Raw genomic sequence first — 26,558 nt, 5'->3', positions numbered from 1 at the left:
AGCAAAATTATGGGAGTTGTCATTACCAACCAAAACGGACGGATAAAATACTTCGAAAAGAGTTATAGATCTAATATATATATATATATATATATATATATATTCAATTACGACATGATATTGAATAATACGTAGATATTGGATGCTTCTGTTTGGACTATGTTTTGTATTTGGAATATATCCGATACGATTGCCGTATTATTAGTTTATTATCTTCGAATATGCTCATATATATCTGCATGTGCAACGTGGGATGTAATCTAGTTTATAAAAAAAATTAGTAGCTATACATCGTACGTATGCATTTATATAATATGATGCAGGGCATTAGTAAATATATATATATATATATGTTTTTTTATCAAGGCATGAATAAGTATATTTTCAGGTGGGTGTTTTATTTCCTATATGTTATTTGAAGTTGAAAGATATTGATCAATAACATTCATAAAAAATGAAAAAAAAACTAAATTGATACATGCATTATAAGCTTAATAAAACACAACTGGCTTACGAGTTTTTTTGCTTTTAAACGTTATGGGTAACGGTTGTACTGATTTAATCTGACTGCTGTATATTCAAATCGATTTAAAAAAATGCAGGTATATTATTTTTTCATGTTTATTCTTAAATTAGTAAAAATAGGTTTTCACGAAGCAATTATTAAAAAATTCGATGGAAAAAGAGAATGCAGTAAAAAAAGTAATCGTACATAGAAAGCAGTATATATGTTGAAACGTTCAAACGGAAGGTTGAAAAATGTTTAAGATAGGTGACAACCAATTAAATCCTAAAATTAGCTTTTTGGTCGAAAACAAATCCTAAATTTAGTTAAAATAAAATTTCTATAGTATAGTAACAAATCTTTCAGCTTGATTTTCTTATAATATGTTATCTATCAGATAGTAAATCGAGTTGATTAAGTATTATGTAACGTGAACACAAGTTGTTTTCTGCAGTTTACCATTTTCAATTTTTACTAAATTTTGATTTTTATTTATAATTTTAATTTAAAATTTATCTTATCTTCTCTTAATTGATCACGTGAAATGAAGACAATTGTTCAAAAATAATGTAATTTGATTCAAAAAAAAAATTATATTTTAATTTATTTAGAATATCTTGATAACTTCGAAAATAAAAAATTAGTTTTCAAAGTTTTGAATACATAATTTAATTTTCAAATCAGATAAATTTTGGAATAATTTTACAGCCATCAAAGCCATTATACATTTGAAAACATTTTTTTTATTTAACACACTTTCTACTTTAGAAAGTCGAAACCATATATTCCGTACAACATTAACAACGTAGCAAACTTACATTCTTTCTTATATAACAACCTTAACAAAAGACAAACTCCAATGAAATCCAAACCTAAATTAAGAGTTCACTAAAGATATTATAAATGTAGATCAAGGAAACAACAAACGAAGATAGCAAAATTATCACCTAATTAGAAGGTCTACAATAATAAGATTTTATCAACTTCTTCCAAATGGATGGTTTTGCTCCGGAAACTTTACTTCACCATCCAAAGAAACGTCGTCACGACCACGGCCTCGAACACTACCACCGCGATTTACATTTCTCAACATTCCTCCAACTCCAAGAAAATCCAGCGTTAACTTATCCGAGCCGCTCATATTTCCATTGTCTCCAAAGTGAACATCGAAGATATTGCCACCGGATCCTCCAACGCCACCGCCATTTACGGCCGCTAGTGAGTTCATTAGACCTTGAAGGTTACCGTTATTATCGTTGCCCATAATATGCCCTCCTCCAAAGTCATTAACAACCACACTTGACGAATTAGACGAAGAAGCTAACCCCCTAAACAAAGCAGAAGGATCGTTGCTTGTCATTGAACCCATTTGAGTAGCTTTTTGAAGCAATGCCGTGGCTGACACGTTAGATCCCGCGTTCATGTTTTCTTCACGATGACGAACAAGAACGTCGGTGCTATAGAGAGAAGGCAGGCTCGTCTCCGAGTTCTTGGTGTTTTCTTGAAAAAATCCGAGGTTGAAGAAGCTGTTATTGGTGTTGCTACTTTTGAGGTTGATGTTGTCGACTGGATCAAACTGGATCAGACCGTGTTGGTTTATGAAACTCTGATCATTGTTGTGCGGCGCAGTCAACATTCCTTGGCTCGACGAACATTGGATTAAGAAATTAGGGTTTGACGATTGTGGAACAAAGTCTCTGCTATTTTCAGGTGATGCAATGTTTAAATTGTAACCCGTAAGAGGTGTAAATCCGGAATTTGGATGGTGGTGCGACAGAGCGCTACTACCACCGAGTCTCCCATATAATCCACCAGAGCCAGAGCCGCTGCTAGCAGCTGTCATTGACGTGAAGCTCACGGTAGGGTTTCTAGCTGTCTCTTGTATCAATGCATCGCAGAAAGCCCTATGCGTAATGTAACTATCACGTCTGCAAAACAAAAGCCCAATTTTTTAAACTTTTTTCAAAAAACGTTAAATTACATATATTGACGTGAGTTATTATTAATGAATGCGCTATAGTTATTATGCTACCAATTATAGGAGAGAATGATAGAAGAATGTAGAGGTTGAGTCAATTGCTACTTTAGTGAAAGACCTTCTTCATTTAATGCATAACCCATGAATGTTAATATAAGTCAGTCACATTCTACAACAACGTATTTAACTCAAACCATAAAAATATAGAAAGAAACCCTAGACAAGCATTAAAGTGTTCACCAGAACACTTAATGAAATTAGTAACGCCCTCTTACCAAATCTATATGTGTATCAATGTATGTATATGTCTAGAGAGAGAAAGAGATAAGACGGGGTCCACAAAAGAAGAGGAGTTTCATAAAAAGGGGAACCTGCAAAGTGAAGAAGAAGAAAACAAAACTGGAAAATGGAAAAACAAATCCAACTCATACATGTGACCAAATTTAGCATCTTTTAAATTTTCTCACTGTCTTTCTCTATTCACTACTCATCAACAACCAAACAGATACAGTGATAGATCCTATGTACATAGTCACTATATACATTTTTATGGCGGTGTACTCGAGGTTCAAATTCCATTGCCAAATATATAAGATTTCAGTCACAGATGATATTATATATTTAGTATTTTTCATGTAAATTAGTAAATAAGCCAAGTTTTACATGCAGTGTTGAATGCAGCTTTTTACTTAGAATAGATTTTCAGTACAATACAAGAAAGGATGGTCCATTGTTATACTTTACCTAGATAAGAGGGGATATCTGTAGATACTACACACATAAATATTATACGTTTCATCACTTCAATCATATACGGACAAATTATTTAAATGAAATGGATAGAGATTAGTTACCTAGAGAAGATGGTACCACAGTCACATCGATACTCTTTAGTACCACATGTCTTAGAGTGAGCTTTCCAATCTGATTGAACAGCGTAACGCTTAGAACATTTATCGCATTTCCACTTCTTTTCACCGTGTTTACGGTAGTAATGCTTCTTGATTCCGGTGAGGTCTCCGAGAGCACGTGACGGGTCATGGTGAACGCACGTAGGCTCCGGACAAAGATACACTTTCCTCTTCACTTCTTTGGTTGACTTCTGTTTGAGCTTCCATGGGAGATTGTGTCCTCTACGGTGAAGCTGTAGATTCTGTTCTCTTTGAAACCCTTTGTTGCAGACATCGCATACGAATCTGTTTGTAGCCATTAGTGTTTTTGGAGATAACGCCACCACTTCCGCATCAGGATCTGTTTGGTCAATTAAATTCAGTCATGCACCAATCAGATCCAAAATGTTAATCTATGAGAACTAAACCCAGACAATGATACAAACAGTTATAAAGATGTATGTAGAAATAAAACCAAATCTCATACTCATGTAGATCAATGGCCGGTCGATACTAATGAAATATTGATACGAGTGTAGCCCAAAAAAAAAAGATTAGGGTTCTTGTTAATATGTTCATTTCCTAAAAGGGTTTTCTTTTTCCTTTCTCTCAAAGGCTTAAGTGAGTTTTATAGAAAACCATATAATTAATACATGTTTAAGAGGTACTTGCTTGGGTTTCCGGGTTGGTTTCTTCGTTTCTTGGCTGGTGGAGCTGAGGAGATAGGTTGTTGAATCATTGACATAAAAGTGTCTTTCCTGTCAAAGTCGTTATCTCCGGCGCCGGAGCCGGTGATAAAGAAAGGCTGAGCAGAGGATGATGATGAAGGAACAACGCTTGTGTTATATGATGATGATGACGACATCTTTAGACCTTCTTCTTTGTGTGGAAGAGAATAATAATCTACAGATAATCCATATAAAAAAGTTTTAAAATACTGCACGAAATCAAGTTATAGTTTCAGAAGAAAAGGAAGGGAGGAAATAAGAACAAGAAGAATCCACAGAGATTGACGACATGAATTTCTTTTATAAAAACAATTCGCTAGAAGACATGAAAGGAGCAAAGAAAAACAAATTAAGGGTTTATTTTTATCTTTTTTTGTAAGCTTTTGAAAGAATTAAGAAGAAAGAATTCTTAGCTGTTTTTTTATACATGAGATCAAGAGAAAACAAACAAAAAGAAGAAGGAAAATAGTCAAAAAGCTCTAAATCGGAGCTAAAGAAAGAACCAAGAAGAAGATGATGCATGATGATAATGATGATGATAAAGATGATGATGAAGAAGAAGACAGTACTATTCCAATACATATGTATATGTGTGTGTATAGTATATAGACAAACCTCAAAAGCCCTACTCTCTCTCTCTCTCCCCTGTGTTTTGTTTTGTGTTCTTCTTTTTTTTTTTTTTTAATACGCCATACATGATCTTGACAAGTACATGTAGTTAAGGCCCCCCTCTGTCATATTTTGTAATTTGTATCAATGAAAAGATCTTTTAAAATTTTATGTTTACAATTCAGAAGAAGAATGGTTACGGTTTGGGTGTCACTATTAAACGGTGAAATGTGTCCACATGTGGGTGTGGTGTGGGGACCACATTTTTCTCATTCGTATCTTTTCGGTGGGCTTTAAGACAAAACCCTCGTTTTCTCTTCATTTAACTAATTAGGTTTTGTTGTCCTGACTTTTTTCTAAAACTTTAAAATGTTTATAATTTTATTTTCTATATATATATATATATACATATATTCTTGTTTGAAGTGGTGGAGGTAAATAGTGTTTGGGAGGGGTAGTTGTGCACCATAAAATTTTCAATGTTAGTGTAGTTACTTAATTTTTTTTTAATACTGCTCATGTTTATGTAGCATATATAGTATGTATTATTATTTAATTTTGTGCCTCATGATAAAACTAAGTTTTAGATCCGCCACTGCTTGTTTGAAATTAATATATTACATCTTTTTGTTTTGTTAAAAAGCGTATCAATTAAATGACAACATTTAGTATACCTTACAGAAAACCTATTTTGAAAAACCAGAAAACCTACAATTGGCTTTTACAAAACCTGAATCTTGAACTAGTAATCCAAAACCATTGAACTTCAAAAATCCCAAAATTGGCATCTTCAATTCATATCGAGTTTGTTGTTGTGTTGTTAAGTTGGCACAGAGAAACTCGACTCTGGAAAGCACTTGTCAAATTTGATCTTGATTTCTTGAATACTTGACGGATTGTAAGATGAGAATCTTTTGAATTCTTGGTTTTTTTTTGTTGGTTAGAAAATATGCAAAGGAAAAAAGTACAACAAACAGTCTAAGCCCAATTGTTTCGGTGAGCCCAGCTATTTTGTATATTTTTTTTTTCTTAGGAACTGATTTGTTAAAATCAACATGTTTATGAAACAATTGTTCAATTCACTCCTAAGAACAGAATTTAGAGACATTTTCACCATGTGACACTTTTGTGTTTTTGTGTTTGGTATTTTTTAAACATTTTTGGGCTAGTGAGCCCTAAATAAATCCACTAAAATTCAGCCCAATCAAAATTTTAAATCAAAACAAATAGATAAATTGATATATTCTCTATAAATATTGCTTAGGTCGATTATTATATTCATTCTACACAACTTAAATATTTTATTCAGAAATAAACGGTTTTTCTTCTATTCAACAAATGTTCTCCTCTTTCTACAAGACATGGAATGGCCATGAGAGACTATTGTCACATCATCTTGGGCGTGATGAAGTACGAGATCAATGAGTGGGGCTGCATTCCAGCATCTACTTCTCTCGAATCGTTCTCAATCTGACTGAAAAATCAGATTTCACTCGCTGATTGATGGACCAAGGTTTGTTTCTTGTGTTTTAATATTATTAGTTTTAAATAGAGTATACTTTATTTCATTTTAAAAAAATAGAGAATTAGAATAACGCAGAAGACAAGAAATTACAAAACATACTTAAAATCTAGGAGAGAATTCACGTGTGTACAATTTCACAAGCAATGAAAAGGCCCATCAAATCTTGCATGTCAAGATACCCTTTCTTGGAGAGAGACACTTATAAGCTCTTCTAATTTGATGGTGGCTTATAAGTGTGTAATTGTTTATTTTCTTTTAATTTGATATCTTTTGCTTTACTAAAGTAAAAAAAAAATGTTTTTGTCAATAGCGCGCCTGTTATGCATAATATGTCGTTTTGTTGAATGTCAAACTCGGTAAAAGTCATCATTTACATTTAAAAAAATGCTAAACATTAACAAGAGGTACAATTTATCGATCAATAAAAAGATCTGATCATTCTTGCATCGCATGTCATCTGTTCTTGGCAAGACATATTTGCATTTTTACAGGGTGGAATAAGGGTTGAAGTCTACCTCAAACATTGAAACTGCTTAGTTTTTTAAATGTTTTTTCTGAAGACGTTATTGACATTTTTTGGCTATTTTTTGTACTCTTGACTTTTTTACTTTTGTTTGGATAAAATCCATATTACTTGCTCGCATTGATATATGTTTTTGTTTCCTTAAAACTAAAATTGGGAAGACGACTCATACCCCCTGCTCTATAGAAGAGAGGGAATTTGGTTATGTCGGTTATTTTCATTTCTCAATTCCTAATCTGAATATTCTAAAAGCTAATTTCTCGAATTATTTTTGATTAAAGAAAACAAACAATTAGGACAAAGAACAAAGAAAAAAAAATTCTTCCTTTCCCTTGTTATGTTAGGTTGTTTTTATCTCTTTTTTTGGCCTTTTGTAACGTTTTGCTCGCCGGGCAGTCTTGTAAAAACCTTTCCAGCTTTTAGTAAATAAATTTCACATTTTATATATAAAAAAAAAACAATTAGGAAATCAAGTTTTGGTAGGAGAAGGCAATACACCAGCAGGCAGCACCTTCAAATATCTCTGTTTGCATCACCATCCTATTCTCTTAATAAAAAAATAGAAAAACAAAAATAATAAATTTGCATTTATAAGACACTTTACACTAAAACAGAAGAAATTTTGATATGACCACAATCATAGATTCGTTTGATTTCGGTTAAGTTTCTTACATTTAATTATGATATCATTTTTTGTATTTGATATCACCATTTTTCTTGCTAAACCATGAACGTCACCAAACAAATATGAAAACATCGAAAAAGAGTATTTGCAGTAAATGGAAAGTAGCAAAGAAAAAAAAGTCAGAATACAAAATAAATCTTCTTTTTGTTTGTTCTTTAAAAAAGAACAGCTTCTTTAGGTCAACATTCTCTGTAGTAAATATATCAGGCAACAGGAATTGTACCAGGGACCATAGTTCCTGCGTAGATTAATTAATGCAAGGCATAAGCATTGTATCACCACATGAATATATGTTTAGGTAATTAGACCTTGAACCGATGAAGAGAAACCAACCGTAAATGCAAATTAAATCATTTTGTAGAGGCGTTCCTGTAAGCATCAGACGCTGTGTTGGGCAATATTCTTGTCAAGTGGAGGCGGAGATAGTTCAAGATCAAGATCCAAGTCATGTTCCAGCTCCAGTGGTATCATTTACTCGGTTTGGACTCGGTTTGGTCACGGGGAGTATTAAGTTAGTGTGGATAAATATCAAGCTACTAATTAAGAAGGAGGTAAGATGCGACTCGCGAGGTTTTGGATTTAGATGGGATAAGAAATGGAGATTCGTGAGTACTACCTCCGACATAAAGATGTGGGTTCCGACCTGGAATAATTTTTCACTTAATCCCAAATTAATAATTCATCGTTTTCTCTTAATAAAAGAAATTGTTTCATTATTTTATGGGGAAATTCCATATTAATACATCAACTTATTTTCTATTACCATTTTAATACACCAATTTTTGAAGTGCCCAGAACAATACATGAATTATTTTTTTTTCCCAGTTTAAACCATCAACTATTAATCGTATGCCTAATTTACAATATACACGTAACAGACGTTAAGAGTAGTATAAACGGTGTTTAATTTCCAGTCTAAAATTAACCTTGATTAATTATTTAACTACATATGTGATCAATTGACCCAACCCGACCCATGTAACACCCACCCAATGAAAAACCCAACCAAACTTAAAAATCCCCAAATTAAGAACTCTAAACTCCCATCGACAAACACTAATCCTCGATGGATTACGAACTCTACGTCTGCAAATTCTAGTGAAAAAAAAAATCTCTCCTTTTATCGATAGGAACGAACTTGTTTCCGAGAAAATGAGGTATGAGAACTCTTAATTTGTATTTATATTCAATATACCGTAACTGTCTGTTTTTTTTAATATGGGATAGAGTTTATCTTCGTGGCTTGAATTTTCTCATTTTTTATGTTGAAAGAAACAATATAATAAGGGACCACCACATAATAATCTCGTTGTCGTTGTGTGGTTTTTGTTGTCATGTTCTATGTTTACAAACCTTTGATTTTCTTTTTTAAAAGTTTCTCCCTTTTGATTATACAGTAACCATGATGATGTTTTGAAGATGCACATTACCTTTGGGGGTTTAATGTCATATAGAGAGAATAGGTTCTCATATTCAGGTGGAGTTGTTGTCCGAGATATTAGCATTGATCCAGATCTTCTAACTTGGTCGATTTTTGAGGACTTCATCAAAGACAGAGGAATTGAGAGTAAGGTAGAGCAGGTTTGGTACAAACTACCCACTGAAGATATTTCTGTGTCAAGATCGATCTACAAAGATAAAGATTCTGAGATTAGAAAGCTGTTTGAAGAAACTAAAGGAGTTGGAGAGATTGATTTGTTTATTTCTTATGGTGAGAGGGCTGATGTGGATTTTAACGTGTATGTTGATGGAGATGCTGACGTTGAAGATCGGGAAGATGGTTCAGAAAGCAGTGAGGAAGATAGTGAGGATGGTGAAAACAGAGACGAACAGAGTGATGATGAAAACAGAGACGAAGATAGTGAGGATGAAGAAAATAATGAGAGTGAAAACAGAGAGGAACAAGAGAAGGCAGATGAAGGTGGGCAACAATCTGAAGGTGAAGATCAGATTCTAGATGTAGGATCTAGTGATCCTCGATTCACAAACTTGTTCCAACAAGCTGAACAGGTCGAAGCTACACAAACTATGGTAAATGATGAAGTGGAATCTGACAGTGAAAGTGAAGATGAAGTATCTTTTGGAGCTGGTGAGTATCCTGATTCTCCGATCGATACTGATGAAGAGTGGGCAAATTTTCACAAAGAAAAAAAAGTTAGAAGAAAGAAAAAAGGAAACCCACAACGAAGTCGTGCTGATTATGATAATCCTCCATATTTGTGGTTGATGCAAACATTTAATAATGGTGATGAATTCAGAGATCAATTGCTGAAGTATGTGTTGAAGACACAATATGATGTAAAGCTTAATAGATGGGAGTCCACTAAGCAAGCAGCTGTGTGCACCCATGAAAAGTGCAAGTGGAGGATCTATTGTTCTGTTGAGAAACCAATTCGAAAATGGATGGTTAAAGTATATGAAGACATCCATTGTCATTTGCCTACGGGAAGAGCTAGGATGTTGAAACAAGGTACCATTGCAAGATTGTTTAAAGAAGAGGCAAGAAGAAGACCTGACATAAGGAGTACAGATATCAAAGATGAGTTGATGTACGTGTACAATGTCTCAGTTTCAATATTCAAGTGCAGAAAAGCCAGAAGGATTGCCTTAGATATGGTGTTAGAAACACAAAAACAACAATTTGCAAAATTATGGGATTACGAAGCTGAATTGGTGCGATCTAATAAGGACATTAGTACAGAAATTGTCACTGTCGAGAAGGAAGGCAAGCAGGTATTTGAAAGCTTTTATGTATGCTTTGAACCCCTCAGGAGAAGCTGGAGAACATATTGCCGCCCTCTGATTGGTTTAGATGGTGCTTTTTTGAAGTGGGAACTGAAAGGAGAGATACTTGCAGCAGTTGGCAGAGATGCAGAAAATAGGATTTATCCTATAGCATGGGCTGTAGTTAGAGGAGAGAACAAAGAATCGTGGGAGTGGTTTATTAAAAAGTTGCAGGTTGACTTAAATTTGGGTTTAGGAGATGGATTTTCCTTTATTTCTGACAGACAAAAGGTATTTTTATTTATTTTTACATTAAGTGATTTAAAACAGTTTTGTTAATTACAATTGGCATGTATTTTTTCAGGGTTTACAAATTGCTCTAGCAAACGTTCTCCCAAACGCAGAGCATAGAAATTGTGCAAGACATGTTTATGGTAATTGGAAGAAGACTTATGGTAGTGATGACTACAGACCATTCTTCTGGAATGTGTCTTATAGTCGAACACGTGGAGAGTATGATTTGCATATGGACGAGCTGCGTGCATTTGACAGAGAAGCACATGATGCTTTGTTAGCAGCCACACCAGAAACCTGGTGCCTTGCTTTCTTCTCCGAAACTGCTAGATCTGCTGATGTTTGTAACAATTTATCAGAGAGCTTCAATAGGACAATTAAAAAAGCTAGAGAGTTGCCTTTGATTAACATGCTGGAAACAATTAGAAGACAAACTATGGGGCGGATTGCTCGCAGGTTTAATAAGGCAAAACTGTGCATACTACCATTTCCGAAAAAGATAGGAGATATCTTGGAAGAAAACCGAGAAGACAGCAAGCACTGTACGATCATAACAAGTTCTGATAACTTGTTTGAAGTTGTTTTGTACGGCTGCAGCTATGAGGTCAGTCTTCGGTTGAAACATTGTGTTTGTAGGGCGTGGGACCTCACAGGCATCCCTTGTTCACACGCAATCCGTGTTATCAACGACTGCCATCAAGATCCAGAAAAGTAAGTCTAATTTTCATTAGTTTGTACAGAAATTTGAAACGAGTATTTCTTGGTTATTGAGTTATTTGGCTATGTGCAGTCATATTGAAAATTGTTACAAGACTTCAGTTTGGATAGAAAATTACAGAGATAACATAAGGCCAGTAAATGGAGAAATATTTTGGGAAAAAACTGCAAAAGATCCCATTGGAGTGCCTGGTTTTAGGAAGATGCCAGGACGTCCTAAGAAAAAGAGGATAAAAGCAGCACATGAATCACCTTCCAAACCCAACAGAGTGACTCGTGGAGGCAGAACAATCACATGTCGTAATTGTAAACAAGTTAGACATAATCGAGCAACATGTAAGAATGCATCTTATGTGGTTCAAGGCCCAAAACGAAAACGTGGTAGACCTTGGAAAACACATGTGAGTTAACTCCTCACCATATAACATAAAATATTTGGTTATGATTGCTGTATATTCTTTTGTTTGATTCTTCCACATTTCAGGTTGAAGGAGAAAGCCTCTCAAATCCACAAAAAAGACGCAAGAAAACTCAGTCACAGTCGTCATGTCCAGCTTCAATCCCAATACCTGTAGTTTCTTCTTCACAGACATCTTCATATACAGCACCTGAAACATCAACAAGCACATCTTCACGTGGGCGTGGGCGTGGGCGTGGTCGTCCTCCTGGAAAAGTACAAGCCCGCAAGGAGACAGTTCCCAGGGGTCATGGAGTGTACGTAAGCCCATTCACTAATAGAGTATTCGAAGTTTGGGGAGACAGAGCACGAGTTGTAGGACAAAGTTCTTCTCATGGTCTTATGGGACAAAACACAGCTAAGAATCCTCCAGAAAAATGCTCTTCTCGTGGTCGTAAGTAGTTTCTCGGTTTGGTTTGAAATTGAAAAATTTATGGCTGTTTTTTTTTTTTGCTTTTTGGGTTTGAAATACTTGGCAAGGATGTTGGTTTCTAAACTCAAGTTACTACTTTTTGATTTTGAAATCATGAATCTTATGGTTTTGGTTCGTGATTATCTGTTACGATTCTAAATAAGCAGGATGCCATAAAAATAATAAAACTTGTTACGTTTCATTGACAAACAACTAAACTGAAATCAACAACAACAACAAATCTAATTAACTACTGAAATTGAGAAACAAGAGAAATCAAACAAACAACTCTTCTCTTTGTCGTTGCATTCTTCTCTTTGTCGTTGCATCTTATCATTTATTCAGAAAACGTACATTCAATTCAGCCTCTTTTTCATGATTTATTTATTTTCTTATCTCTATTGTAGTGTTTTCTCCCTGCAAAAACATATTTCTGACTCGTGAAGGAAGAATAAATATTAGGGTTTGTATTTTGGAATTTCTACTAATTAGAAAAGGGGTTTTAGCACGTGTAGTTAACCCATAGTTAGCCACTAAACGACTTCATTAACAGTGTTAGACGTCGTTTGTAGTGCCGTTAATTGCTGTTAACATAGTGTTTAAAAATGGATACATTGTTAATAATTGGTGGTTTAAACTGGAAAAAAAAATTAATTCATGTATTGTTCTGGGCACATCAAAAATTGGTGTATTAAAATGGTAATAGAAAATAAGTTGATGTATTAATATGGAATTTTCCCTTATTTTATAGAGAAGGAGTTAACTGGATATATTTCATTAAGTATTACTATTCCGATCTAGAATACTAAATCTGAAACAAATATACAGATCTAAACATCCGAAACTATACGATTGAAAGGATAAACAGGTTTGAAAACTGTCCTACATGGCTACATGTGTGTGTGGTCTGGGGGCAGATCAGATATAGAGAAAAACAGTACACAAAACAAACCACATGGAATCCACACGTCAACATTAGTTTCTTCAATGTCTTCTTCCTTTTATTTTTATCTCACAGCTCATTTTTTCTACTCTTTACTCTACTTTTTTCTTCCTCTCCGCGTCGGTACTCCCTATTCGTTAATCATACCATTGATTTCTTGGATATTTATAGAGTAACAAGACTACGATCGAGAGAATCATTTCAATTTAAATGATGAAGGAAAGAAGAAGGATATGAATAATATAATCCATATAACGTATGATAAGTAAGTGTAAGTCACGTTGGTTTATTCGACTAATTCTATAGAGAATATCGTCAGCTAGCTACTACTAACTTATGCATGTAATTGTTGTATTTCATTTGTAGGTTTATAATCTCTCGTACAAAAGTTATTATTGACTCTTATAAAAAGATACTGCTTCCTCTACAACTTTTGGTTTTTGAATTTATTTTTACTAGTACATGTTCTAAAACAACATTTTTTTTTTTACGTTGAAAATTGCAGATATACTATGAGACTTAACAAATTTATGGATTTCTCTGTACTTTTTTAGCACTTCATGCAGATTCTTAGGTTTGTTTGGATCCAGTCATGAAGATTAAGTACTTCATTCGCCGACAACAACCCATCATTTGGTTTTGTTGTACTACATTCGGTTTGGTTTGATTATGTCTTACAATTTACGTGGATTAAATTTGATATAAGAAAATAATGTATAAGATTGAATTGTAAGTAAAATATGAAAATTTAATCTTTTGATATAGGATACTTAACCATGAAACATATTCTAATATTTTTTACCATAATATATTAAAATGTATAGAATTAAAAAAACTACAGCGATAACGGAAGCAAACGTGCATGTTACGCAAGAAGTTGTATCCAGGATTATATATGGTTTCGGTCGTTGGCTTTGGAGAGTCTTCTTCTTGAATACTTGATTTGAACCAAGATTTTTATGTGCAATTAGTCACTACTTAAAAAAAAAAAAAAACTTAGCTTCCATTTCATTTTCCCAACGGGACATCATTACAACATACAAACCGACTGGAAAGCGATTTTACAACAGTAATAATAATTTAAAACTCGTGTGAAGCATTTTAAGACAAGAAAAGCATTCGGTGGAACTAGAATTGGAAGAATCTAAACCAAGTAGATAAATATGATTCAGAATTTCCCGAGAGTGGTCCATTTATCCTTTGATTTGGTTGATGGTCCGATCCCGCAAGTTTAGCTCGAAGTAAGATCTGGATTTTCTTGATTAATGAGTTTGAGGTTCGCATCTCTTGCGTATGTAATCTCGCGTTCTGTTGGTAACCGCTTGTAAAACTAGTCTACAAACCGCCTTGACCTTCCCATTGATGGTGTGATTGTTATCCAAATTAACAAAGGTTTGCACAGATGTTGGAGCTGAAAGACTCGGGTGGGAGAAGAGAGATGACCAAATTTCAGTAGAGAAGGCACAACCAAAGAGAAGATGATCAGAATTTTCAGGATCAGATGCACATAACAAACAATCCGGTGATACATCCAGCCCCCACCTAATCAACTTATCTCTGGTAATGAGCCTTCCCCTAAAAGTTACTGATTCTCACTGGATATACTCCTAGTTTCTACTGCAATAGAACAGTAATGTAGTTGTAATATAAAGGATTCGGAATCCAGAGGACCAGTGTTACTCTATGACTTTGTGAGGATTGAATTAAAGCTAAGACGAAAGATGGTTTGTTTCGAAAACTAAAAAGTAAACAGAATGGCAAACAACGATTTAAATTCAAATTAAAACAAGCACTAGACCAAAGCAATTCGCAGGAATTTCAGAGATAAGAACTAGATGACTATTCAGGGCACAAGTGTAACACAAGTCTCGAACTCAAACAGAAAAGCTTATCGATCCACTGTCGTGATCTCGATAACTTTGTCTAACAACCTAAATCCTAAACTGTCGTTTGAACCTAGAAAATTGCAGACAAGCATTAGCTAGCAGGTTTGATCTGTTCACGATTTGCCTTAACTTCAACTGTCGTTGGCTAAGGACAAATCGCTCACCAATGTTTATTCTAGCAACCTATTACACTTTTGATGAATAGATTAACCTAAAATCGCAGATTGAGTGATCAATTCAACCTAAGCATTAAGTCTAACAATGGTGAAGACAATAGATATCAAGCCCTATTTGCATCTAATCCTCTAACTCATGAAATCCTTTGAACGCTTTAATCTAGCTAAGAGATCTACTCAGACATGGAGAAAAGAAACACAGCAACAGATGAAAAGAAATTCATAGATTAAAATCGCAGAAGAGATAATAGGGTTCAGAATTCTTCTGAAAGTGTAGCAGATTTCTTCTCCCAAAAGCTTACAAGTAAAAACTCTATGGTTCAGGAAATTGTAAAAAGAAAGCGTAGTAGAAAAGATAGGCGGCTTGGACTCCTTTTTTTCCTTTCACGCGGCTTGAGATTAGGTAAAGATGTTTTCCTTATTTTTCTCCCGTCTGGAGCAGGTGCTCCACGAAGGGTCCAAACCGGGAGCAGGTGCTCCGCGGATGATTTCTCCAAAAACGTGTGAAATAGCTCCTTATTGCTCCAATTCATCTCTTTTTGCTCCAATGCCTCCTAAACACTCCAATCCTTTGATAAGGCCTCTAAGTCACCTGAAACTTCCTGAAAAGACTCCAAAAACTCCTAAAACAATCAGTAAACACAAGTTAGAATGAGTCAAAATCTCCACTCATCAACTCCCCCGAACTTGAATCCTTGTTTGTCCTCAAACAAACTCAAATTCAACTCCAAAAGAATGACTGGATAAAGCTGGGAACTCGCAAAACTCAAAAGACCGTAAACCTGACCAAGGCATGTGACAATCTGCTGCGAAATCAATCAAAAATCTAACCTCCATGTACTTCTCCGTAGACGCTGCAGCTTTCCAGATTAGTCCCTCAATTTCATAACATCATCCATGTCCCATCATCGCTGAGTCTCATCGATAAAACCAGTGCTAAGGACCTTCTAGACTCGTTCCCATACTTATACCTCAACAAATTGACCATACTACACAAAAGTACCTTTACTCTCCCCCGAACTTATTCACTTTTCAAACTGTTTCGTTTTTTTTTTTTTTTTTGGCACATATAACAAGGTTCAAAGACGCGAGTATTGATGGTGATTGCCACCGAATCCCCGGTTTGTCCCCACATCATATATCAAAGGTGTAGGCGAATAATGGGGTCACAGGAAATTTTCCTACCCCTCGCTTCCATCCCTTGTGTGATCATTCCACTTTAGAAGTAAAATAATGGGATCCTTGGAAATTTTCCTAACCCTTTACTTCTAAAAGAAAATCATTTCAATCTTTTCTGCCTTTTGATCATTTTTTTTATTTTTTTTTTTAGAAACAGCCTGAAACAATGCTTAGAACATGAGAGAAACACACAGGTCTTTATTTGTCAGGTAAGAATGAGGAGTCAAGCCCTATGAGCACTAACCTGATAGATGAGGAAAAATGAAGAGCTGAGAAATTAGCTCAGGTTCAATGGACTAGTCAAGAATTTTGGGCTCCTCTAGTCTACTGCTTGTCTTTGGATTTTCCATTAGTCGATCTAGATGATTCTGCAGTAATAATCACTAAAAGAAGATGTTCAAGATTCACAAATGGTCTGAAATCATCATAGAATTGGTCCTAATTCCCACAAGCTTTGACTTTGACTCATATAACAAACTGACTCGATAAAAAGAAATGACTCAAAGAAACAAACTAAAAACTGACTCAAAGAAAGAACTAAAAGAAAGAAAGCAAAAGAAAGAAGTACAAGAGACACGACCTTCCCCCAGACTTACTTCACACCGTCCCTGGTGTATAAATAAGCTAGAGAAGTGTCCAGAAAACTTATCTGGTTCGCACATGTAGAGCACCCTGGCGGAGCAGGTGCTCCGGAACAGAGTTGGGTGCTCCCTCGTCTTTTGTTCGTCTGGAGCAGGTGCCGGAGCAGGTGCTCCGGTTTCCCTTGGGTTGCTCCTTCGTCACTTTTTACGTGGTGAGCACCCTGTGGAGCAGGTGCTCCGACTGGAGAGGGGGTGCTCTTTCGTCAGTTTTTACGCTTTGAGCAACCAACCTAGCAGATGGAGCAGGTGCTCCAGTTGGGTGCTCTTCCTTCTTCTTCCTCACATCTTCTCTTCCACGTTGAACAACTTCCTTTACTTTTTTTAAGTTTTTTTTTTTTTTTTTTTTTTTTTTTTTTTTGAAACAAATAATCTAAAAACAAAGTTAGTAGCTAAGAATAAAAGACACAAAGTTAGAGACTCTTACCGGTGGGTTGCCTCCCACCAAGCGCTTGTTTTAAGTCATTAGCTTTACTTGGAAAGATTTTTAGGCTTGAAGAGGATCGCTTAAGGTGACTGATTCACCTTCTGCGATATTTGGACCAGCAAGGTATGGTTTCAACCTCTGTCCATTCACAACAAACTCGCCTCCTTTAGTGTCCAGCAACACTACAGCTCCATATGGTCGAACCTCCTTGATGGTGAATGGTCCAGACCATCTCGATCTCAGCTTCCCTGGAAACAATTTCAATCTAGAGTTGAAGAGCAATACCTGATCGTTTGGTGCAAAGCTTCTGTTGAGGATCCTCCTGTCATGGAAAGCTTTTGTCCTTTCTTTGTAAATCTTCGAGTTTTCATATGTCAGGTGCCTAATTTCCTCCAGCTCATGCAACTGCATTACTCTCCTCTCCTGAGCACTCTTTGCATCGAAATTCAGCAGCTTCACTGCCCAAGCAGCTTTGTACTCAAGTTCCACTAGAAGATAACATGCTTTTCCATACACCAAGTGGAATGGTTTAGTCCCCAAAGGTGTTTTGTAAGCTGTTCTGTATGCCCAAAGAGCATCATCAAGCTTCACTGCCCAATCCTTCCTTGTGGTGCTCACAGTCTTCTGCAGAATGTTCTTGATTTCCCTGTTGGAAACCTCAACTTGCCCACTCGTCTGAGGATGGTATGGGGTCGCCACCTTATGCCTTACACCATTCTTCTTCAACAAGTTTTAAAAGACTTTGTTGATGAAGTGAGAGCCTCCATCGCTAATCACCACTCGCGGCACACCAAACCTGGGAAAAATGACAGATTTGAACATCTTTAAAACCACCTTTGCGTCATTTGTGGGACTAGCCAAAGCTTCCACCCACTTTGACACATAGTCAACTGCCACCAGAATATACTCATTCCCATAAGATGATGGAAAAGGTCCCATGAAGTCTATACCCCACACATCAAAAATCTCTACTTCCAAGATGAAATTCTGAGGCATCTCATTCCTCCTGCTGATGTTCCCTTGTCTCTGACATGTGTCACACCTGGATATGAATCTCTGCGCATCTCGAAACATAGTGGGCCACCAATACCCAGCCTGGAGAATTTTCGACACAGCCTTGAAAGTGGCGAAGTGGCCTGCATAAGAGGATCCATGGCAATGAAACAACATTCCTGGTATCTCCTCATCAGCTACACATCTTCTGAAGATTCCATCAGAGCAATGCCTGTATAAATAAGGCTCATCCCAAAAGTAGTGCCTCACATCCTTCAGAAACTTCTTCTTTTTGTTTCCCACAAAACCTGCAGGTTTCTGCTCTGCAGCAAGGTAATTTGCAATCTCTCCAAACCATGGGAAACCAGAACGCCGATCTATGTCAACTTGGTTGCAAAAACTCGTCAGAGCAGGTGCTCCGGTGGGGAGCAGGTGCTCGTCGAACCCAGAAACATCTATGGCGTAAACTTGTTCATCAGGAAGGTTGTCATTTAGTGGAATGTCATCATCTATCTTCAGCCTCGACAAGTGGTCTGAAACACCATTATCAATCCCTTTTTTGTCTTTAATCTCCAAATCAAACTCCTGCAGCAAAAGGATCCATCGAAGGAGCCTTGGCTTGGCATCCTTCTTCGTCAACAGGTATTTCAGAGCTGCATGGTCTGTGTGAACAACAACTTTCGACCCAACAAAGTAGGACCTGAAATTCTCAAAAGCATAAACCACTGCAAGAAGCTCCTTTTCAGTTGTGGCATATCTGCACTGAGCCTCGTCGAGTGTTCGGCTAGCATAATAGATGACGTGGACCCTCTTTTCTTTCCTCTGTCCCAGCACTGCTCCCACTGCATAATCACTAGCATCGGTCATGACCTCAAAAGGTAGTTCCCAATCTGGTGGCTGGACAATAGGAGCGCTGACCAAAGCTCCTTTTATCCTGTGAAATGCCTCCAAACATGCATCATCAAACTCGAATTTCACATCCTTGCACAGCAGCTGCGTCAGGGGTCTGGCAATCTTCGAGAAATCTTTGATGAAGCGTCTGTAAAAACCTCCATGGCCCAGAAAACTGCGAACCCCCTTGACTGATGTTGGTGGCTGCAGACTCATCATCACCTCGATCTTTGCCCTGTCCACCTCGATCCCTTTCTCTGAGATTTTGTGTCCCAGCACGATCCCATCTCTCACCATGAAATGGCATTTCTCCCAGTTAAGCACCAGATGCTTCTTCTCACACCGCTGCAAGACCCTGCACAGATTAGACAAACAGACAGAAAAGGAGCTTCCATAGACAGAAAAATCGTCCATGAAAACTTCCATTATGTCTTCAATCAGGTCAGTGAAAATCGACATCATACAGCGTTGGAATGTTGCTGGAGCATTACACAAGCCAAATGGCATTCTGCGATATGCAAAGGTGCCATAAGGACATGTGAATGCCGTCTTCTCCTGGTCATCCGGGTGGATTGGGATCTGAAAGAAACCTGAATAACCATCTAAGAAACAGTAATAAGGATGGTTAGCCGAGCGTTCAAGCATCTGATCGATAAATGGTAAAGGAAAATGATCTTTGCGAGTTGCAGCATTCAATTTCCTGTAATCTATGCACATTCGATGCCCAGTAACAGTTCTAGTTGGTATCAATTCATTCCTATCATTTTTTATCACAGTGATGCCATCTTTCTTAGGAACTACATGAACCAGACTAACCCAATTACTATCTGAAATCGCATAGATCACACCAGCTTCTAGAAGTTTCATTATCTCTTTCTTTACAACATCTTGTAGATTCGGATTTAACCTCCTCTGATGTTCTACAGAAGTCATTGATTCATCTTCTAAATGTATTATATGCATGCAAAGATCAGGAGAAATCCCTGGAATGTCATCTAGTGAATATCCTATAGCTTTCCTATACTTTCTAATTTCACAAAGAAGCAAGGCAATCTCTACATTGTTCAATTCAGAGTTCACTATCACAGGGAATGTCGAATTGGGTCCTAGAAACGCGTACCTGAGCCCCACAGGAAGGGGTTTGAGCTCAAGCTTCGGAGCTCTCAATTCGCTCCAAGGTCCATCAATCAAGCCGTCGGGAGCAGGTGCTCCAGGATTCAGAGCAGGTGCTCCGTCGGCTTTTTCTGCAGGTGAGCTCTCCTTGCCTTCTAAGCTCATGTACGCCACCAGCCTTTGCATCCTCGGCTTTTTCTGCAGGTGAGCTCTCCTTGCATTCAGCATTTTTGCAAACCCATCGGATTCTTCACTCAAATACCCATGTTCTCCTTCAGCTTTGGTGAGTGCAACTTCGAGAGGATCGATGGCCAAAACCTCTTCAGCAACCTCTTCAGCAATGCCTGAACCATCATCTATGACAAATGTCTGTCCGTCCAGCATTGGTTTCTTGAAGAGTTTATTCATCTCAAATCGCACCACCATATCTCCCAGCTGGAGATCTGTCACTCCTTCTTTCACATCTATGATTGCACCAGCTGTGCATAAGAAGGATCGACCCAAAATCAAAGGATCCTTGGGTTCTTCATCAAGCTCCAGAACCACAAAATCTGCTGGAATGAGTGTATCACCTATCTGAACATGCAGATCCTCAAGTATACCAACAGGGAATTTGGTTGATCTATCAGCGAATACCAGCGAGATTTTCGTCGGTTTGAATCTGGTGTAACCCAATCGCTTGGCTACAGAGTAAGGCATCAGATTCACACTTGAACCCAGATCGCAGAGAGACCTTGCAAACAGTACATTCCCAATCCTGACTGAGAGAACAAACCTTCCTGGATCACTTCTCTTCTTCAGCACTTTGTTCTGAAGTACAGCACTGCACTCCTTCGAAACCATCATGACACTCTCTTCCTCAACAGCTTTTCCAGACACTAACCCCTTCATGTATCTTTTAAGGGCTGGTATCATCTGAACATCATCAGCTAGAGGGAGTTTTACAGTCAAATATTTCAGCATCTCCCTGCACTTTGCATCCTCTAAGTCCTTGTGAGACTTCTTTGGTGGGACTGGGTAAGGTACCTTAGGCGTGTAAACTCTTGCAGGAATGTTTGCTGGAGCAGGTGGCTGGAGCAGGTGCTCCCTCGTTGACTCAGGGTGCTCCATCGTCAAATCTACGTCTGGAGCAGGTGCTCCAGATTTTGGAGCAGGTGCTCCGATGGAGGAAGAGTGCTCCTTCGTCTTTTTTACGTCATGAGCTGGTTCCTCTTCTTGGAGCAGGTGCTCCACGTCCTTTTTCTTCCTCTTTTCTGAGACAGAGCTTGTTGGTGCAGCATGTAGAGTCTTCCCACTTCTAAGCTCAATAGCATTCACAAACTCATTCCTGGGGTTTTCACCTTTTCCAGGGAGAGTTCCAGGTGATCTCTTCACAGCTTCTGCAGTCTGAGCTACCTGAACATCTAGCTTCTTCACATGAGTCCACACAGCCTCATACTTGCCATTCAAATCATTGTACATGGTGTCCACTTTGGCATTAATCTCCATGGAAGACTTTTGCTGATTAACCAGCAGCTGTTGCATCAAGTTTTTCAGCTCATCCTGCGAGTTATTTGAGGAACTCGAAGAAGGCTGTAGACTTGTGAAAGGCAACTTCTGCTGATTTCCACCTTAAAATCGATTCTGATTGGTGATGAACTGCTTTCCTTGGAAGTTGCTGGAGAAGTTCTTCTAAAATCCTGACTGATTCTGCACTCCTTGCTGCGGATAGACCTGATCCTGAGGGTTCTCAACATTGTTGCTTCTATAGGATAAATTCGGGTGGCTTCTGAAGTTGTTGAAACTGCGATTCTGCACATACCCTTGTCCATTTACGAAATTTACCTCCATCTGATCATTATTCTCTGCATCTACAAACTCTTGAGCAAGAGGTGCATCACCAACCTCATCAGCAAAATGCACAGATCTCTGGTTCTCTCTCAACAGCAGATTCACCTTTGCTGTAAGCTTATCGATTTTGCTCAACTCCACACTATGAACTGATTTGCTAGACCTGTCATACTCTTGGGATTTGTTGCTGGAGCTTGCAGCTAAGTTCTCAATCAACTCATAAGCAGCTTTTTTGGACTTAGTCATGAAATCGCCATTGCTAACTGCATTCAAAGCATTCCTGTAATCCCAGTTGACACCATCATAAAAGGTTGACAGAATCTGCTCATCAGAGAACCCATGGTGAGGGCACTCTCTTCGGTACTCCTTGTACCTCTCCCAAGCTTCGCAGAAAGCTTCACCAGGTTGCTGTTTAAACGATGAGATCTTGTTCTTCAGCCTTAGTGTAGAAATGGTCCAAAAATACGGATCTGCACTCTTCCCATGTAGTCAATGACCCAGGTGGTAATGACTTTAGCCAGCGCAAAGCTTTGTCTGCAAGTGAGAATGGAAAAAGCTTGCACTTCAAGAAATCGGCTGGTATCCCATTTGATCCAGTCGTGCTGCAAATCTCCTCAAAATTCTCGATATGGTCCATCGGAATCTCAGCAGGAAGCCCATGAAAGAGGTGCTGCTTCACCAATGCGATCAGTTGAGGTTTGATCTCAAAGTCTTGCCTCTGAATGGTTGGAGGAGCAATCGCAGCCCTGTTGTGATAGTAAGCATGCGGACTGTCCTTGTCTCCAATAGCAGGTTGTGGCTGCTCCCTGTCTTGCTGCGCCTTTTGCAGCTGCTCCAATTGCTGTCGAAGCTGTTGTAGCTCGACAGCCATGTTGTCATTGTTGCCTTGATCGCCCATGTTGGCTTGAATAGGCCTTTGACGTCTGTTTTCTCGCTCGACTCTTGCTAGCTCGGTGTTCGACAAAGAAACAAGATCGGTGCAGTTGCTCCTTGTGGATATGTTTGACATACACCTGAAACACACGCAAACAAGAGAACAAGAGAGAAAAATTAGTAAAGCCTTAGTCTGAATTTCAAACCAAAAATCAAAGGTAACAAATTGGTCCCCGGCAACGGCGCCTAAATTTGAGTCTCACTGGATATACTCCTAGTTTCTACTGCAATAGAACAGTGATGTAGTTGTAATATAAAGGATTCGGAATCCAGAGGACCAGTGTTACTCTATGACTTTGTGAGGATTGAATTAAAGCTAAGACGAAAGATGGTTTGTTTCGAAAACTAAAAAGTAAACTAGAAAGTACTAGCTTGAGTCTTTCTAAGAGTTTTTTTTAAGGAATAACCTCTAAAAGCCAAAACCAAAACCAAAAAGATGTAAACCCACAAGTTTTATTTGTGGATTTCTGCTCTTTTGTAAGTTGAATTAAAGATTAGCTTCTTTTTTTCCTTTTCAAATAGCTCCCTTTCCTTGTTGTTGATAATAGAAGAGTAGAGCCGACCAATCCAATGACATACATTGCGAATCCGTTCTGTGTTTTTTGGTTTTACCAGTGGCAGAAAAGATAAGAGCACATGTCGGTTCTTTTTTCCCAAATCCTCTTAATCCCTGAATCCTCGAAAGCGAAAACTGTTTTTAATTATAAAAATAATTAAAAAAAAAAAGGAAATGGAATCGCTTTTGAGTTTGAAAAAAAAAAACAATATACAAAAAAAAAAGGAAAATTGAATCCTGGAAGCTTGTAGGAAAAAAGGCAAAGACAGAGTTTATAAATTGGGTTTTGCAGATTCAATTGAGCAAGAGAAGAATCAAGTAGGAAGGAAAAGACATGACATCGGTGAAGTTTCATCGGAGACCAATAGCGTTCAAATTGAAAAAACAATGACGAAGAAGAGAGTCTGTGAAGATTGAGATCAACAATGATGTCGTTGAAGAAATTCTGGTGAGGCTTCCGGTGATTAGGCTAATCAGATTCCAGACTCTGTCCAAACACTGGAGATGTCTGATTAGGTCAAGAGGCTTTGGGAAAAGATACGCATCTCATCAGAAAACCACCAAAGACCCTAAACTCCTTTTGGTCTGTCAAGTAGTAAACCCTCGCGCACAAATCAGCTCCCTTCGTTTAGCGACATTGGCCCTAAAGACGTCGACGAAGCCAACTTCTCCGGAAGATCGCCTGTTTGTTGAATTCGAAAAGAGTAAAGGGTTTCTCGAGATTTCAGAGAGCTGCGATGGCCTCGTCTGCATCTACGCCTTGACCAAAGCAGTGGAGGTTATAAATCCAGTCACTGCAAATTTCGAAGCACTTCCCTTAGCGGAAATTCAACGACTTTGTACAGACCATCCAGACATAAAGGCGGACCATCCAGACCTGGAGGCGGAGCTAGTTCAAGGTCAAGATCCAGTTCTTGTTCCAGCTCCAGTGGTATCATTTACTCGGTTTGGATTTGGGAAAGACAGTGTCACGGGGAGATATAAGTTAGTGTGGCTATATAATAGATATCCTGCTACTACTAACAAGGAGGTAGGATGCGAGGTTTTGGATTTAGAGGACAAGAAGTGGAGGTTCGTGAGCACTAGACCTCTTCTTGATCATCATCATCATCACGTCTTGTATAATCAGAGGCCAGCGTTTGCAAACGGATCTTTCTACTGGCTCACGGGAGATGAACAAGGAGGTCCTTCGACACAAACCAAACTCATCGTTTTCGACATTCACACAGAGATGTTTCAGGTCACCGAAACTCCACCTTTTATCACCCGTGATGCCTCTGGTGACAAAATTGGCTTATGCAATCTCGATGGCCGTCTCTGCATTTCTGAGCTGAAAAGAGATTGCAAGCAAGATTTTTGGTGGAGGGTTAAAGAAGACAACAGCAACACGTGGACGTGGGAGAAGATCTTCTCCGTTGACTTGCGGTCTACTTCCACTTGGTTTAATGGTATCACCTCGCAGCCTCTCACGCCTCTGGCCATTTCCAGGGACAAGAATAAGGTCATCCTCTCGCTTACTTATCTTGCTAACCTAGTTGCCTTTGATCGAGATCCTGGCTCAACCACAGTTTACCAGTTGTATCACTCTGGTTTCTATGGCTTATCTGTTCCTTATTTTCCAAATTTATCACTTTCATTTGACACTTGAGAGCAAGTTTGTAGCTCTTTTTTCCCCACTATTTTATGTACATTAATCCAATAACTTTAATGTATATATAAAATTATGAGTCGAGCACTTGCTTCTTCTTTTTTTTTTTTTCCTTTTCTTTCTTTCATTTCCAGCTTTATCCAACTCCCTTCATATACAGCTTCGAAATAGCAATGCTCAGTAGAACCTATGAAAAGCAGCATTGAGAGAAAATTCCAAAGACTAGCTAGATATCATCTAGCAAACTAGTTTGAACAAGTTTTTTTTTGGGGCAAGATAATGACTTTAAGACAAGCCCAAAACAGAAATTTAAAACAAGACAATGATCGTAAGATAGGGGAAACGAGATTTCAACTTTTAAAAAGTAAAATATCTTAACAGTAGCGCTAAACTCTATGGAAAAGAAGCATCCACGGACCACGGAAGGCTTGAAACTAGTGTTTTATTGAGATTGATACTATAGTTCATTTGAGGAACTTTGATTTATCTTAGATATCTAAACTTTGATTTAACTTTCATGTTTTAATAATACAGAATAAACCATTGTAGAAATTTGGTGTGGAAGCGCGACTAACCTTAGCAACCAGTGAAGAATCTTACATAATTAGTGACTGTTGCTAAATCTTGATATAAACTACCATACTGATATAGTTGAGAGTGAAAACTGGATGTACATAAAGAAAGATTTGTCACAAAGCTACATCAACATCATCTTCCGCTATCTCGATTCTCCACAACCGCTTGCATCGAAAAGGCTGCTTCATTCTACCAAAAACCCTTGAAGTTGATCGAATCTTTAAAATTATAGAGAGAGAGAGAGAGATAGAGAGAGAGAGAGAGAGAGAGAGGAACAGATGTAGCTTATCCAGCTTAAACTTGTTCTACCTGCAATCTGACCACAACGATAGTTGAACAGAACATAACAATTGGAAGAAAAAACTAAATACAAAAACACCAGATGAAGTAGACACAAACACATATCATGTAGCACATGAACTCAGTACAAATATCCCAAACATAAGGAACCAAGACTTTGAAGAATATGAATAATAAGATGACTCCAGATGATCAGCTAGCTAGTCCTTGGAATTTTCACAATGCTACTTTCAGATAGTATAGATTCTACTAAGCATAGCTATGTTGAAGCTGTGAATGGAGTTGATATTTCGAAGCTATGAATGAGAAGAAAAAAAACAAGTGCTTATTTCATAATTTGATATACATTAAAGTTAATAGATTAATGAACGTAAAATAAAGCACTTGATTATTTTTTTCTTTTCCATTCATAGCTTTCAAAA

The 26,558-nt window shown here is 37.6% G+C and overlaps 2 protein-coding genes and 1 non-coding gene across 4 annotated transcripts; 2 read left to right on the top strand and 1 right to left on the bottom strand.

Annotated features, from left to right (window-relative positions):
• Positions 1 to 1,267: 1,267 nt before the first annotated feature.
• LOC18013480 (protein indeterminate-domain 4, chloroplastic) lies at positions 1,268 to 4,774 on the bottom strand. Of its 2 annotated transcripts, XM_006395750.2 has the most exons (4): positions 4,717 to 4,774; positions 4,046 to 4,276; positions 3,338 to 3,734; positions 1,269 to 2,433 (listed from the first exon to the last, which is right to left on the bottom strand). In XM_006395750.2, exons 2-4 carry the CDS (start codon positions 4,236 to 4,238, stop codon positions 1,485 to 1,487), a joined length of 1,539 nt encoding a protein of 512 aa, XP_006395812.1. In that variant the 5' UTR covers positions 4,239 to 4,276; positions 4,717 to 4,774; the 3' UTR covers positions 1,269 to 1,484. The 2 variants fall into 2 exon arrangements, with proteins under 2 accessions (XP_006395813.1, XP_006395812.1); XM_006395751.2 differs by lacking the exon at positions 4,717 to 4,774 and having other exon boundaries at positions 1,268 to 2,433; positions 4,027 to 4,167.
• A 17,683-nt stretch (positions 4,775 to 22,457) lies between these two features.
• LOC112083650 lies at positions 22,458 to 22,564 on the top strand. The gene has a single exon (XR_002897786.1). It is a non-coding gene; the product is annotated as a small nucleolar RNA R71 (small nucleolar RNA).
• A 1,367-nt stretch (positions 22,565 to 23,931) lies between these two features.
• LOC18013360 (putative F-box protein At2g02030) lies at positions 23,932 to 25,344 on the top strand. Its single transcript, XM_024151426.1, is given in 1 exon segment — positions 23,932 to 25,344. A coding segment is annotated over 1 exon segment (1,314 nt). The 5' UTR covers positions 23,932 to 23,946; the 3' UTR covers positions 25,261 to 25,344.
• The last annotated feature ends 1,214 nt before the right edge of the window (positions 25,345 to 26,558 follow it).

This window comes from Eutrema salsugineum, unplaced genomic scaffold (genome assembly GCF_000478725.1).
Source record: "Eutrema salsugineum unplaced genomic scaffold, Eutsalg1_0 scaffold_6, whole genome shotgun sequence".
Taxonomy (NCBI): domain Eukaryota; kingdom Viridiplantae; phylum Streptophyta; class Magnoliopsida; order Brassicales; family Brassicaceae; genus Eutrema; species Eutrema salsugineum.
This window is presented reverse-complemented; position numbering and strand designations above follow the sequence as displayed.

Coding starts and splice junctions, on each gene's coding strand:
- LOC18013480 (XM_006395750.2), bottom strand. CDS start 4,238: ATGTCGTCATCATCATCATATAACACAAGCGTTGTTCCTTCATCATCA. Junction 3,735..4,045: donor AAACCAACCCGGAAACCCAA/GCAAGTACCTCT, acceptor TTGACCAAACAG/ATCCTGATGCGGAAGTGGTG. Junction 2,434..3,337: donor TGTGGTACCATCTTCTCTAG/GTAACTAATCTC, acceptor TTTGTTTTGCAG/ACGTGATAGTTACATTACGC.